Source organism: Bos javanicus, chromosome 14 (genome assembly GCF_032452875.1).
Source record: "Bos javanicus breed banteng chromosome 14, ARS-OSU_banteng_1.0, whole genome shotgun sequence".
Taxonomy (NCBI): domain Eukaryota; kingdom Metazoa; phylum Chordata; class Mammalia; order Artiodactyla; family Bovidae; genus Bos; species Bos javanicus.
Genome location: NC_083881.1, coordinates 37,050,542 through 37,066,581, shown reverse-complemented (window position 1 = coordinate 37,066,581; position 16,040 = coordinate 37,050,542). Strand labels below are relative to the sequence as shown.

Sequence of the window (16,040 nt, the reverse complement as noted above, 5' to 3'; positions counted from 1 at the left end):
CAAGAAAAGTGGGCAAAGACCTCGGAGATATTCCCAGTGAATACTAACAGTTGAAGGGATTGGTTCATTCATTTAGTCAGCTGAAGTCTATTGAGCGCCTGCTGTGAACCGGGTGTACTTTTTGGCACTAAGGATATAACGTAAATGACAGTCAAGTGTTCTGTCCTCGTGGAGCCAACATCACGATGGGATTGATGGGAGTAGGATGTGGAATATGGCCAGGGCGAAGGGAACAGGACAAGTGGAAGTGTACACAGTCACATCTGGACACAAGATAAATTCAAATGATTAGTCTCCTAAGGTAATAATTAATTGGAAATTAATTGGGAGATTAATTATGATTATTTATGAGAGGTAGTGAGCAATAACTTAGTGTTGCCAGCTGTTGTATCAGTGTATCAAATAACTATACCTTTTAATTGTTTAATCGATTGCATTGAGGTATAATTTATACATGATAAATTACACCCATTTTAGTTATATAAATTGATGAGTTTTGAAAAATGTATGCTATTGTGTAACTACAACCAGGGTCAAGATGGGAATATTTCTATTACTGTGAAAAAATTCCCTGTTGCCTCTTTGTAGCCTGTTTTTCTCACCTCTCTGTGGCTTGGTAGCAACCAGGCTATCCTTGGTTAGTATTAGATTGCTATTGCTACTGCTAAGTCACTTCAGTCGTGTCCGACTCTGTGTGACCCCATAGACGGCAGCCCACCAGGCTCCCCCATCCCTGGGATTCTCCAGGCAAGAACACTGGAGTGGGTTGCCATTTCCTTCTCCAATGCATGAAAGTGAAAAGTGAAGGTGAAGTTGCTCAGTCATGTCCGACCCTTAGCGACCCCATGGACTGCAGCCTTCCAGGCTCCTCTGTCCATGGGATTTTCCAGGCAAGAGTACTGGAGTGGGGTGCCATTGCCTTCTCTGAGTATTAGATTAGTATTGCCTAAAATTTCATAAAAATGGAATCAGACAGCATGAACAGACAGTTTTGTTTCCTGCTTCTTTCACTCACTCAATGTTTTTGAGATTGTTCACGTTGTGCATATCAGCGGTTTGCTCCTTCGTATTGCTCAGAAGTAGTTCATTGCATGGACGTGTAGCACAAACTATCATTTTGTCTGTCGGTGGACATTTGCGTTGTTTTCAGCTTGAGGCTACTATGAATAAAGCTGTTTGCGGCTATTCATGTACAAGATTTTGTGCAGAGTTTCCAGTTCTCTTGAAAGAAGTACCTCAGAGTGCAATTCCTGGGTCACGTGGTAAGTGTCCTTACAAGCTTACAAGGAACTGTCAGATGCTCTTTCAGTGTGCTGTACCATATGGCATGGGCTTCTCCAGTGGCTCAGGGGCAAAGAATCCGCCTGCCAGTGCAGGAGACGTGGTCAGTCCCTGGGTCAGGAAGATCTCCCCGAGAAGGAAGTGGCAACCCACCCTGTATTCTTGCCTGGGAAATTCTGTGGACTGAGGAGCCTGACGAGCTACAGTCCATGGGGTCACAAGAGTCGGACACAACTTAGCAACTAAACAACAAAAGCAGTGGGTTTCATACATTGATATGGTTCTTATTCTATGAAGGATACAGTGCTGTCTCATTGATAGTTTAGTTTGTATTTTCCTGATGACCCGTAATATGCACTTCTTTTCTTGTGCTTGTTGGCCAATTTTCTATCTTTGTGAAATGTCCACATTTGTTTCTCAGTTTCTGGTATTGATTTTTTTTAATTATTGTGTCATCAGAGCTTTTTTTATATATTCTAGATACAGATCCTTTCTGTTGCAGATGTTATCTCCCTGCTTGTGACTTGTCTTTTCAGTATCTTAATGGCATCTTTTAAAAAGTGGGGAAGTTTTCAATTTTGATGAAGTTCAATTTTTTGTTTTTTTTTCCATAAATTATACCTTTTTTTGTCCTATCTAAGGAATTTTTGACTACCCCAAGGTTGCAAAGATTTTTCTCTGATTTTTTTCCAAATACTTTATGGTTTATGCTTTTGTGTTTAATTCTGATATTCATTTAATTTTGTGTGTGTGGTATGGGTGAGAGGGGAAGTCTGTTTTTCCCACAGGATAACCAGTTGTTTCTGTACTGTATATGCAATGTGTTGTTTTACTCTAGCTGCTCTTAAGATATCTGTTCATTTTTGGTTTCACCAGTTTGGCTCTACTATGTCTAGGGTTGTTTTTAATCCTGCTTGGGATTCATTTAGCTATTTAGATTACCATAATGTTTCTCATTAGTTTTGAAAGATTTAGGGCTAGTTTCTGTTTGTTTGTTTTTTTCCAAAAAATTTTTTTGCCCTTTTCTTTGTCTTCTCCTTTCGGGACTCCAGTTATGTATGTGTTGAGCCTCTTGATATTGTCCTGGAGGTCTTTGAGACTATTTACAGTTTTTCACCATCTTTGGATTGTGTAACTTTGGTTGGTTTATTTTCAGATTTACTGGTTCTTTGCTCTGTCCTCTCCAATTTGCTGTTGAGCGCATATAATAAATTTTTCACTTCAGTTATTCTATCTTTTTGGAAATGGGGCTTGATCTCTGGGTTGGGAAGATCCCCTGGAGGAGCGCACAGCAACACACTCCCGTAGTCTTGTCTAGAGAATCCCATGGATAGAGAAGGAGCCTGGCAGGCTACAGTCCCTAGGGCCGCAGAGTTGGACACGACTGAGCGACTAAGCACAGCACATTGTATCTGTTTGATCTAACATTTCTATTTGATAATTTTTTAATTGGTGATGCTATCTACCGTCTCATCCTCTGCCACCCCTTCTCCTTTTGCCTTAAAACTTTCCCAGCATCAGGGTATACAGAGTGCCTATATAACTTATTTTCCTTTGACCGTGGAGAAAGTTTTCCTTGTTAAAAAGTTATTTCTTTGCAAAGCCTGTAGATTTTCATATAGCTTGTTTTACATATGTAAATGGGTGTGTGTGAGCACATCAAAGCCTTAGTACAATCTACAGAAGAGAGGAACTTCTTTTCTGGTAGATGTGTAGTAGACTGTTAAAAATTATGTGGTGTTTTGTTTTGATGGAAGTGAAAGTGAAGTCGCTCAGTCATGTCGGACTCTTTGCGACCCCATGGACTGTAGCCTACCAGGCTCCTCAGTCCATGGGATTTTCCAGGCAAGAATACTGGATTGGGTTGCCATTTCCTTCTCCAGGGGATCTTCCCCACCCAGGGATTGAAACCGGGTCACCCGAATTGTAGGCAGATGCTTTATTGTCTGAGCCACCAGGGATGTAAAACTAAAATAATTCTGTGTGTGTATGTATAATTTATATATTAATTGGCTGCCTCTTTAGACCTTCACTGGCATAGTCAACGAAGCAGAAAAGCAGTGAACAAAGATTTAGGATTTGTGTCATGTACAAACTCACCACTTAAAGTAAGAATGCAATTATCTTCCTTAACAATACTGAGAACACATCTGTTGTTGCATTTGTTAGACAGTTTTTTTGTGTGTGACTTTATACTAGAAATAAATCTGTACATCACTGCTGGATTTTGTATACCAAATAAAGCCATGTAATTTTCAAATCTTTTCCTAAGCATAGAGTTTCCAAAAGAGAGAAAAGATAATTACAAGTTGAGGCTCAGTCTGTATAATGTGATTTCATTCATTCACTTATCCCTTTAGAGGCATTAATGTGTCAAGCATATTGTATGCAGAGTAAAATAGATTACTCATCCAGCTAAAACACTAGTACATGACTGAGCATGTTAAATATATGTTTACATTTTAGTTATAAAGGACTTGACTTTAGTTATGAAAAGTATTGAGGAAATAATTATACATCATGTCATATCTTAATTTTAAACATTATTATGGGATGTGTTATTCTAATAATATCTATTATTTATTTTAATGGTAACTGTGAGCTAGGCATCATTCTAAGTACTTTTCCTGGGGGAACTTCTTTTATTTATCACTTATAAATTTGTTTGTTCTAAATAGATAACAGTGTGGATTTGTATTACTGCCTGGGAAAGTGAAAGTGTTTGTTGCTCAGTCATGTCCAACTCTTTGTGGCCTCATGGACTGTAGCCTGCCAGGTTCCTGTCTTCATGAGATTTCCCAGGCAAGAATACTGGAGTCGGTTGCCATTTCCTTCTCTAAGGGATCTTCCCGACCTTGGGATCAAACCTGTGTCTCCTGCAGTGGCAGGAGGATTCTTTACTATTGGGCCACCTGAGAAGCTTCCCCCCGCCCCCCCCAAAAAAACGATGTAGTTAAGAAATGTTTATTACCAATTTACTCTACATATTTATCAAGGAGTATTGTTTTATGCTTTGCCAAGAATATGCTGATTTTCATGTTAATAAAGATTTAGATCTTTTGTACAGCTAGTGTGCAGACTGCAAGAATCAAGCATGTTTGGAGTATTCTAAGATCTGTTACTAAGTTGCCACCCTTCAGCTTTTTGCTGTCTTCACCTCTCCCTGGAGGCAATAGCTACAATGTGATCTCTGCCTGCTGCTGTGGAGTAAACTCATGAATGGGAGGTGTGCTCATCAAACATGTTTTCTTGACACAATGATGATGTTAATTATCAGACATCAATGTACAGACCTTTATCTTATCAAACTACTGAGTAGCTTTCTTTAAATATGGACCTTTTTTACACTCTTCATTTTTGTCCCACAGCAGGTGACCTGTAAAAATATGTAACAGACAAGCGGTTAACCATTTCCCTGATGAGATTAGTAAAATAATAGTCCCACATTAGGGAATTTCTCAACCTCTGCAAGTAACAATTTGATTCAACTTTTTTTAGAGATAGGGGGTATAGAATTAAAATTTTTCATTTGAATGGTCCCTCATGTTTTCAGAAGGGCATGAAAAATTCACATATCTAGCTTTTTATGTAAGTTATTTTATAGCTTATAGTATTTTCCCTTGTTTCATTTTTTTTAAGGAATGAGGATATTATTCAAATCAAAGCAAGATTTGCCATTTAAACATATCACAAATTGAGGTTTGAATTCTTATTTCTTAAGTTATCTGAATATGAGTCTCAGACACAAATCACTTCTTTCAAGAAGAAGAAATCTCTAGACTGGCAGAAATTGTTAACAGAATGCACAATTATAGCATCTCATCTGGCTTTATGCGATTACAAATCAAACTAGGAAACTTATTTTAACATAAAAATTATTATAGATTTGCAGATTTCAAAGGAAGCTGCATTATTTAATTTGCACATATTGGAATTTCTGACCCATTATTTTTAGTGGAATATTTTTTGTAAGCCCAAGAGAAAGAAACAAAATGTCAATTTTCTGTGGTCAATGGTGTTATAAATCCAGAACTACTGCTACAATAGTGTAAGAGTCAAGATGAGTTGTGTACATTTTAGAATACAAAAGATAGCAAAATGATATCATAAATCGTAAATCTTAAACAAACATAGGAGATGACTTCTGTAGTTTTCTAAAATTATCTTTACTCATTTCTCTCTGATCAAAATCAAGATCTATGACACTGGAATATTATTATTGTACATTGGAAATTTTAGGACCACATTTGTAGAAACAACTGTTTTGTTGTAGCAGAAATATTTCACCCATCAATCCTGAAGATTTTGTACATTGTAGAATGCAGTGGGATATTATTACCCTAATTATTTTAGAGTTCTAAGATTCCTGGTTTCGCTAATGCTTTGAATCATCGGAAGCATTTTTAGAGTTAGAAAGGTGAATTTTAAAATGTCATTCATACATTATTCTCCTTTAGAAATTCACAGTTTTATGAACTCTAATGTTTCTATGTCCAGGAAGAGAATAACTGAAGAGCCATATCCAACCTGTTTTATTAGTGATTGATTATGTAAAATATGATTCTTTCTTAAGGCCTTTTGTCTGTATATTGTAACTTTTTATTTAATTTGAAACCGTGTCCTCAAGCAGTAGTTTCCTATATATATTTTTGTACATATTTTTATCTGTTTGGAGGGAGCAGTCTCAGTGCAGTGAGGGTATAAACCTGGAATGATTTTATTTCTCCAGCCACCACTTTTCCCCATGATCGGTAATATCTCTCATTCGTGTTTCTTTTTATATTTGGCAAATCCCGTGGTTTTCTGGTCACCTTTAGTTTTGAAAAATTTAGTGCAGTTCACTGTAAAACTACACGTTCATGTTCCCCCCCACTGCCCCTGCTCCCCCACTGCCAGCCGTCCATTTTGGCTCAAGACACATAGAGGAGGAAGAGTATGCGGTGATTTCTTCTTGTCTTCCTCATACTCTAGCACCTTTGAATATTTGTGGTTGGTGGACTGGGGACTTAATCTGCTTCTGAGACATGTTCTTCCACATTCTACCTCTGTTTCAGGCCTAGTCACTCCTCTGATGGAAGCCCTGCAGAATGAGGAGGCTAACACTTAGCCCAGTTTCATCCATTACTGGTTTCCATGTAGATGATGTTTACTTTTTTTTTTTTCCTTGGTTGAAGTATAGTTGCTGTGCAATATTATGTAAGTTGCAGGTGTGCGATATGGTGATTCACAGTTTCTACAAGTTATACTCCATCTACAGTTATTGTAAAATACTACATGTTTTTCCCAGTTCCCTCCGTCCCTGAAGGGCAGCTATGTTTCCTTTGGACTTTACCATGGTCCATGCCCCTAACCTTGTTCTTGGTAGATGTCACTTTGCTTGGCCTGAGTATCCCTTTGGCTTCTGCTGAGACTCTTTTTCATTTAGTCTGACATGTATTGTTCTACCAATATTCAGTGTCTGTAGGATGTCTTAATATTTTACAGGATATTGCAGGCTCATGGTGAGTTAGAAGAAAAGTTAAATCTTTCAGTCCTAGTATCCAAGCCACTGATGGAAATGAAGTTTGAAATTTATTTTTTGGCTGGAAATGTCTTGTGCTCTTTTTGTCCTTCCTAATTTTCATTTATCTAGAAGAAAAAAATAAAGCTGCAGTAAGTTTGCTGACATATGAGCGTGTTCACTATCAGTTTGGGTTTTTGGGAGAGTGACTTGTCTTTCATATAGACTTTCAATTGATGTCAAAAGGTGATTATATTTCATTTTAAAAAGCATGTTTTATGATAGCACTATATCAGACATAATATTTTAACTATACCATAAATGGTTGTGAGCTGTAGCTATTATAGTGTCACCATTGATTGACTTTTGCATAAACCTGTTATGTGGTAAGTTTCATTTCCACCCCTCCCTCTCATATTTCACTGCTGCATAGTAAACAACAGGCCCACATTCTTGAACTCGTACACTGAGTGAACTTTTAATTTGCTCAGGAGGTACAGTGAATTCAAACTGTCATCAAATCCTTTTCCCCAAAGTTAATTTGGAAAAAATATTTTTATAACAAAATCTTTAAAGTGCTTTGGAAACAAAGCTTTGTATGTTGGCTTGATTTGAACCCTAAACTACTTTTAATAGATCCCAGGAAGTTTCCCTGCCTTAAGGGACACTAATGGCGAATCTTAACCTTACTGGTTTAAAAATGGTGTTAAACCGTTAGATGAGGATTTGTATCATCATTTTCTGTCAGATCCATATTATAACTGTGTGTGTTATATATATATGTATGTTTGTTTATCACAAAAGCAACACGATTTTTACTTTATTAGCTTAGAATTAAACACTGCTTGATAGAACTTTTTTGAAGGATGGAAATTTTTCCATTGGGCAGATGGACTCACATTCCCCTACTCCCACCCCTCATACCTTACCTCTGATAGAGTGTCTTACATATGGTTTTAATAATGGTTGGTTGTATTCAACTAAAAGAAAAATATTATAGTAACTTTATTTTGGTCTGTACATTATAAGTCATTTCAGTTTAATTCATTTTGATTTTAATGTCAAAATTCCAGACAGACATGGTATACTGAGATACATACATACATATATATATGTATATGTGTGTGTATATGGATAACATTGGTTTTATAGGGACTATAATGTAGAAATAGAAGAATGTCAGACCAATCAAGTGGCAGTCACACACACATAGAGTCAAAGATGAGGAAAATTCAGGTTGACAAAATTTTATTGGATTCAAATGAACTTGACTTATGTTGACCTTAGAGTCCTTTATGCATTATGAAAAGTTGGACAAAAAAGATGAGTGTAGCATTTAGTTGTGAATTTTTTTTCTGGCTGTACTAATGTAGAGCACTCTGCAAAGCATTTCCTAATACTCTTTTAAAGAATATTAATATAAAATATTAATTAAACTTAATAGAGTCTCCATAGATCTTCGAGTCCCAATAAGGTTTTAAATATTTGAATTGTGTTCTGCATAAGTTACGTGAAATTTCTTCTTGAAAGCTAGAACCTTTGCGAAGGACCAGTTGCATCTGGCTCCCTCTTACTGGTGGCGTTCAGCAGCTTGCGTGTGTTCTGTTATAGGTGCACTACTGTGATAGACAGAGTGGCAAAGAGTATGTGACCTGTCTGACATTAGCCCCTGTGCAGACGACCTTCCATGCTATTGGAAGCTCCATTGAAGCCAGCCATGACCAGGTATAACGTGCCACTACCATTTTGCTGTGCTGTGGCCCAGCTAAGACATCCCAGACCATCAACGTGGAAGCTATGTGCACACATACAGCTTTGCTCACCCTAATATATCAGCCACTAGTGCCACTTACTAGGCTTTTGAGAAATCAGAATTCTGTGTGTGTGTGTGTATGTGTGTTGGTAACCTGGTATCTTAGGAGATGTCGATTATTTTAGACTTCTGGTTTGTGATTCATTATTAAATATAGAATTCTCTTATAAGGAAGAAGTAATGGCCCTATGTTATTTTTATTTTTAATAATTACATATGGAAAGAAGGGTCAGCAACACAATATAGATAACACTGGAATCTCACTACGATAAACTCACTAAGATACATATGACTTAGTTCTATTGAAGAGAGTTTCATGTTACAGAATATAAAATAACTGAGTAAACTTTTACAACCATCCATTTATTCTCATAACTTGGGATATTATTAAAATGATGTTCCAATGTTGTTTTTACTGTTAAAAGTTTTAGTTCTGAAATAAAGCTAAAAATCTGAAAAGTGTATTTTCTGAAAAGACAAATGCCTTTGATTGTTTAGACAGCAGCTTGAGAATGCATCCTGTTTATAATACATATTTTCAATTAAAATAATCATGAGATTAGACTAAACTAATGATCTAGGTCATAGAATTTCTAGTTTGGAGTCAAAATAAATAGACATATAGAGCTTACTATGTGACTAACCAGCTTTGCCTTTTAAATTAACCATTTTCATGCATAACATTCATAACACACTTTCATATCCTTTTCTCAGTAAATTTGAGAATTTCTAATAGTCTTGCCTTACTCTTCTTTTCTAAGTAGTATCGTTGCATGAAAAGAATAAAAGAGCATAATAGTGTTATCTTCTCAAATACATGGTTTATTGTCCAGCCCAAACAAGACCTAAGAAAAACATTCCTAAGGGCATACCTTTGTAGTTCATGATGTCCCTGACATTATGGATTTCCGGTCATCATTTGCTTGGTGACAAGGCATTGTGGTGTTTCGGAAGGAGCAATAATCGAATTATAACTAATCTGAGTGTTAGTTACTAACCACAGCATACATAAGCTGCTACAGCCACCTGGGTGAATACTGTCATCTCTTTGGGACTCTGTTTCCAAGGATGCTAAGTGAGGGAGTTGAGTTAGTTGACTTGCAAGATTCATTCTAGTAATCTTTGTGCTCTTGGTTGAATGTGCCCAGCCAGTTATTAACAGATAATAGCATGCCAGTCTGGGAAGCAGCTTAGAGGTCTCGCTAGTGCTTCTCAGGGTTCAGCACTGATGTTAGCTCCAGCTGCAGAAGAGACTATAGCAGGGCTTGGAGGCACAGGGTTCGACCTAGATAATGGAATGTTTTGTGTTTCCCTGTATAAAACTGTAGCTGAGCTATATGTCGGGTGCCACAGAGGCATGGTATGAATGGTAGACATGGTTCCTGCTCTTATGGAGCACACACTCCAACACTTTCACCCCTCTGAATAATTTGCAAAAAGTCTGTCTGCTGCTTATCCAACTCTATATATTCACTCACGCCAAAAAACAAAGGGCAACAGCAGCATGAGATATCCATCCCACAAAGGTCTCTCCTTAGGCAAAGCAAATAAATAAAAGCATTCTCAGAAACCCACACACTTGAGAAAAGCAGCTCACTGTTGGTAGAGGTAGCTTGTTGCTATAAAAGAGTATTGGACTGGGAATGGAGACCGGAATCAAACCCAACATTGCTGTGAACTAGCTGTGGGACCTTGTCTCACCTCTGGAATTTGGCTTCCTCAAGAGTCAAATAATGAGGCTGGTTCAGGCTTGTACCAAGTCCATATATGTGGATATATATACCAAGTGGCAGGGCTACAGTTAGCCCATAAGGCATTTTTACAAATTAGAAAAAAAAAAAAGACACCTCTGACTCGAAGCATGCAATAGAAAATTGTCATAATAGACAAACCCACAGTAACTACAGTGCAAATGCCCTCCCAGTCGTGATGTGTCGCGCACAGCCTGCACGACTGTACGCAGTGGTCTTAGTCTACACTTAACTGGAATGTTAGCTACTCAGTGGTAAGTAAATAAAGAGATTTTTATACTACAGGAAATACAACTACATTACAGAGGACAAATTTACATGAAATTTTAAGATGAAAAAAAAAAAGACTTCTAGGAAATACATCAAATGGATGGGCAGATAGACAGATGCATAAATGGAGCCGTGACTAGAATGACCATCCTGTTTATCAAGCACTCTGCTTTGGTGGCCTCAGAGGTGCAAAGTGGGGGTGGGGGTGTGATCAGTGCCCCTGCCTTGTGCTTGGGTAATTGGGCTTCTAGAGGAGAGCAGACACAGAGGAAACCTCTACTCCATGTCTTTTCTACATTGTGTTGCCATTTCCTCATACTGAGGGTCTGTCTGAGCAAAAGTTACTCCCCTCACCATACCAAAAGCCTAGGCTCCCAACTCATCAGGTAAAAACATGGCCACTGAATGCTTTTTAACCTATTTTGTTCTGTTTTTTTTTTTTTTTTGTAAATATTAGAAAACAGGAAAGTAAAGCAAGAAAAATTACTATTATTTAATTGTCTTCTATTCTTAATTCATCTGAACCACTGCAGTTGAACAAGAGAATAAGTATTTGGAAAAAAAAAGAGCATATGTAAAATGTAGCGGCAGTCCTTCCTAGGAAACTCAGATTGTTCTTATGTATGTAGAAGATGATGGTGAGAAATGGAAGACATCTCTAGCCTTAACCTTTACAGCTGTCTTCCTCCTGCTCCTTTTTTGGGTGTTGGAGCTGCAAGTATTTGTTTTAGATCGACATTGCTGGCATCATCAAGCATCTTAGTACAGACTTCGCTCCCTGTGACACCTCATTTTCTAAACTTCAGCTCTGTTGTAGTATAGTTGGTTTACAACCTTGTGTTAGTTTCCACTGTGCAGCAAAGTGAATCGGTTATGCAGATACATATATCTGCTCTGTTAGATTCTGTTCCCACGTAGATTACTACAGAATACTGAGTGGAGTGTACAGCTTGTCTTCTTCATAAAAATAAATGTAACTCTAGAAACCCAGTAAAGTGGAAACTGAATGTGTGGTATACCAGTGCGTTCCCCTCTCTGTACCAAGAGTAACAGGATGGGGAACAGTAAGTGAAATTCTCTATCAAGGTCAACATAGATACGCAAAATAGTCGGGAAAGAGATTCAGTATCTATATGCTGGTGATATCCAATTGTACAGAGCTCTTAATTCTCCCTTTCCCCCATCCCAAACCTGCTCTTCCCTCTTTTTATCTTTTATCTCCTTTCTTTTCTGTCCATCCTGGTAAATGACCATCTGCCTTGTTGCTCATGCCACGCCCTTTGAAGCATCCTTGCCTCCTCTCCCCCCTTCACGTGCTGCATCCAGTCCTAACTTGTCTTCCTCTAAATTACATCTCCAATCCGAACGCTTTTCACCACCTCCAGCATTACCATTCTGGTTTAAGTCAAGAGCATTTTTAACCCAGACCACTACAATAGTCTCTAAACTGGCTGATCAAAATTACTTTTAAGGTACTCAGATCATATTACTCAGCTGCTCAGAAACTTCCACTGGCTTCTCATCACACCTGTTGTAAACCCAAACTTTTGTTACGGCCTCCCAAGTTCCTATGTGATGTGGCCCCACTAGCTCTCCAGTTTCAAATCCTGCCACTCTCCTTTTCACTCTGTCCCAGTCTCACTGGCCTTGTGGCCAGTTGCATCATAATAGATGTAAGAAACTAGACTCAAAAGGCTGAGTTCTGTAGATGTGATGTATGTGCTGTTCTGGAAAAGGCAAAACTAAAGAGGTAGAAAATACATCGATTGTTGCAGAGGATGGCAAGGGATTGACCGTGGTGGGGAGGGATTGACCATATATCATCATGGAGTTTTGGGGGGTGATTGAGATGTACCATATCTTGATTGTCGTGATAGAAGCATGACTGTGTACATTTGTCAAATTCACAGGACTGTACACTCGAAGACGTAAATTTTACTCTATGCAGATTACATCTCAATAAACCTAACTTTAAAAAACCTCAGACTCATTATTTTATCAGTTACTCATGTGGTATTGATCCCAGGGAAACGTGGAAGGATGTCATCCCCTTTCCTATGTTCTCTGAGTGTTGGGTCCACCTTGGGAACGTGCTGTGTTTAACTAATAGCCTGGGTTAGAGCTCCTCTGAATACCAGTGGTTGATTAAGGCCTCCTAGAATAATTATTAGTCTCCAAAAACTGGTCTGAGCCTGCCCTTGTCTGACTTTAGGGAAAGGGTCTGTAGGCCATTGTTTCCCACTTGGGAACTCTGAATTCACATCCAGGCAGTGGACAGCCTCATTCAGGGCGGTATCTGCCTGGAGGTCCCCACCTGTTTGGGTGAGAATGTTCTACATGTGTTTGCCTTATTCGCCATAAGAAATGTGATATTATACATTCACATTAGTTTAGAATGTTTACTTGTCCAGAATATAAATATAGTTTAAATTTATAGGTGTTGAGTTTTGTTTTAGAAACATTTGTTAACAACTATGTAGGAATCCTGCACTAGATATGGGAGCATCCAAAGATAACTGCCTTAACAGTCCTTATAGTAAGACAGTCCTCTCTGAACCAGTCATCTTGCAAAATTTAAAATTTATAGATCATATGGTGATTTCAAGGACCATCATCCTTATTCATAAGCCAAATTAAAAAAAAACCCACTTATTTGTTAAGGTTGAGCTAGTGAGGATTTTGGTCAGTATTTTTCAGAATATCTTATTTGGAAATTAAATTTATATTGTAGAGTATATATTAGTAAAAGCAAAAATAATACTGCAGAAAGGTTTTTAGAATCTCCTATCTTGGTATAACTCCGAAGATGCTACCCGTCCTCTCTCCTGGCCTGATACCCTTCTGCATCTTTATATGTCATTCCAAGATGTTACTGAGTACCTCTCCCTCTCTGTCTCTCTGAATTACATCAGTCACCTTCTATTGCAGCCTCAAAATCATAAACTTCCTTACTTGTTTGTATATTTTCTATCCATTTTCATTCAGACTCATTATTAATCTCACGAATTTCACAAATACTGGGTAAGCAAGATTAGTCAAAATACTGTAGCTAAATTTCTGGTTAACAGTGTTACCACTGCCTACCTTAATTTTTTCAGATTAACTCTGAAACTCACCTGCTTTGTATAACTGAAAGAATGAGTTAATAAATCAACCACCTAACGAAGCACTAACTACCCAATGAAGTGTAACCTGTCTGCTTATATTTGCTATAAACTGACCTGTAGTCATTATCACTAAATGAGATTATCTTACAGAGCAAATGACAATGCATATTTAACACATTACTTAGAATCTTAGAAATCAATTTTACGAGAGAAAAGGAACACAAGCCAAATTTAGTTTCTTTTTTAAAAAAATTGAGGTGTATTTTCAAGTGTACAACATAGTGATTCACAATTTTTAAAGGTTATACTCCATTTATTGTTTTTATAAAACATTAGCTTTATTCTCTGTTTTGTACTATATATCCTTTTAACTTATTTATTTTATGTATAGTAGTTAGTACCTCCTAATCTCTTACTCCCAGCTTGTCTCTCCTCCCTTCCTGCTCCCCATGGGTTATTACTAGTTTGAACAATAACCAGATTTATATATAATGTGTTTACCGTGTACTAGATACTGTGCTAGACCTGACTTACATTATTTAATTCTTCTGATAACTTGATGAGGTAGAAACTGTAGCATTTGCTTACTTGTTTCACTTGCTATATTGCCTTTAAGGGTTTATGTCCAGGTTAGTAAAATCAAGTGTAGTTGTTCTCAATACATGCGCTTTGACTAGAATTCAAGGCAGACTTCTCAACGAAAGGGCAACCAACTGTTAAACTGAGAATTTACAAATCTTAGGAGTATTTTCTTCTACTTTTGATTAAATCCTGTTCATAGTTCTTTTTTGGACTAATTACAGATCTCTTTGAGTAATTGGGGCTTCCCTGATAGCTCAGTTGGTAAAGAATCCGTGGTTGGGAAGATGCCCTGGAGAATGGAAAGGCTACCCACTCCAGTAGTCTGGCCTGGAGAGTTTCATGACTATATAGTGCATGGGGTCCCAAAGAGTTGGACACGACTGAGCAGGTTTCACACTCACACACTCACTTGAGTAATTGTGTCATAATGTCTTACAGTTGTATAGTAATGTAAAATTAAAAGAGAAAAATACTTGACACATACTAAGTATATGCTATCCCAACGATCAATACTATCACACTGTAGATTGTAGATTATGTAAAGAATTTCACAGTGCTTGAGTCCTAAATGATAATACATATATTTCCTTGCCCTTTAGTCTAATGGAATGTATTAGCTCAGATGCTTTTGGCCACAGCTAACAGAAAAACTGACTCATTTTGGCTTAAAAAATAAAAAATCTTGTTATCTCGCATAACAGGAAGTTCAGAGGAAGGGTGAACTCCAAGGTTGTTTGATAAAGCTGCTCAGTGATGTCAACAGGGGTTTGGGTTTTACTTCATTTATAAACTCTGCCATCCTCTGCTTTATCCCCTGTGTCATGGAAAGATGGCCACAGTGGTTCTCTGTGTCATTGGTCATATAGCCACATCTTAGGGGAAAAAAAAAAAGTGAGTTCTGGTCTCCATCTGTCTCCTTTCCGGGGCAAAGATACCTGTAGCTGGAACTCCTCCTGCCATCTTTCCTTCCCAGCTCAGGCCTGGATTGTGTCCGTGACATGCCCACATCTAAGCTAGTCACTGGCAAGAGAAAAAGAGATCCCTGCTAGTGTAAATGCTTGGGGTGAAAGGGTTATTGAGGAATCAACCACAAGGACTATTACATGAGGGATAAAATCTCACATAAATAATTTACAATTTTCTAGTGAAAGTGAAGTCGCTCAGTTGTGTCCGACTCTTTGCGACCCCATGGACTGTAGCCTACCAGGCTCCTCCCTCCATGGGAATTTCCAGGCAAGAGTACTGGAGTGGGTTGCCATTTCCTTCTCCAGGGGATCTTCCCAACCCAGGGATCGAACCCAGGTCTCCTGCATTCCAGGCAGATGCTTTAACCTCTGAGCCACCAGGGAGTCCTACAATTTTTTTTTCTAGTAGACCCACTTAAAAACTAAAAAGAAACTAATAAGTTTAATCTTCATAATATTTTTTTATTTAACCCAATATATCTAAATTATCACTTCAACCTGTAATCAACTTTTTAAATTATTGAGATATTTCATATTTTTTTATACATCCCATTTTGGACTAGTCTCTTTGAAGTGCTCAGTGTGTTAGAAAGGATGAACTCCAAGGGCGTTATGACTCCGTCCTTGTTTGTGTCTCCAGTCTCACCCTTGACCGCTCTCCATGTGCCTAACTTGTACTCACACTTGATGCCTTGGAATGTTTGTTCCCACATCTCTTGCTCTCTTGTATCTGTCTGTCTTTGCACTGTTTCCTCTGCTGGGGCTATTTGC

The 16,040-nt window shown here is 37.9% G+C and overlaps 1 protein-coding gene and 1 non-coding gene across 17 annotated transcripts in view; one reads left to right on the top strand and one right to left on the bottom strand.

The window, feature by feature from the left end:
• Positions 1-16,040, top strand: part of STAU2 (staufen double-stranded RNA binding protein 2) — a 306,987-nt gene that overhangs the window by 175,859 nt on the left and 115,088 nt on the right. For 12 of the 16 annotated variants that reach the window (XM_061439006.1, XM_061439002.1, XM_061438999.1 and 9 more), the window contains one exon: positions 8,393-8,506. The exons of the other annotated variants lie outside the window; for them this stretch is intronic. In XM_061439006.1, coding sequence (XP_061294990.1) covers positions 8,393-8,506 — 114 coding nt within the window. The remainder of the gene's footprint in view (positions 1-8,392; positions 8,507-16,040) is intronic. 16 annotated transcript variants of the gene reach the window in all.
• TRNAS-GGA (transfer RNA serine (anticodon GGA)) lies at positions 15,582-15,653 on the bottom strand. Its single transcript has one exon. It is a non-coding gene; the product is annotated as a tRNA-Ser (tRNA).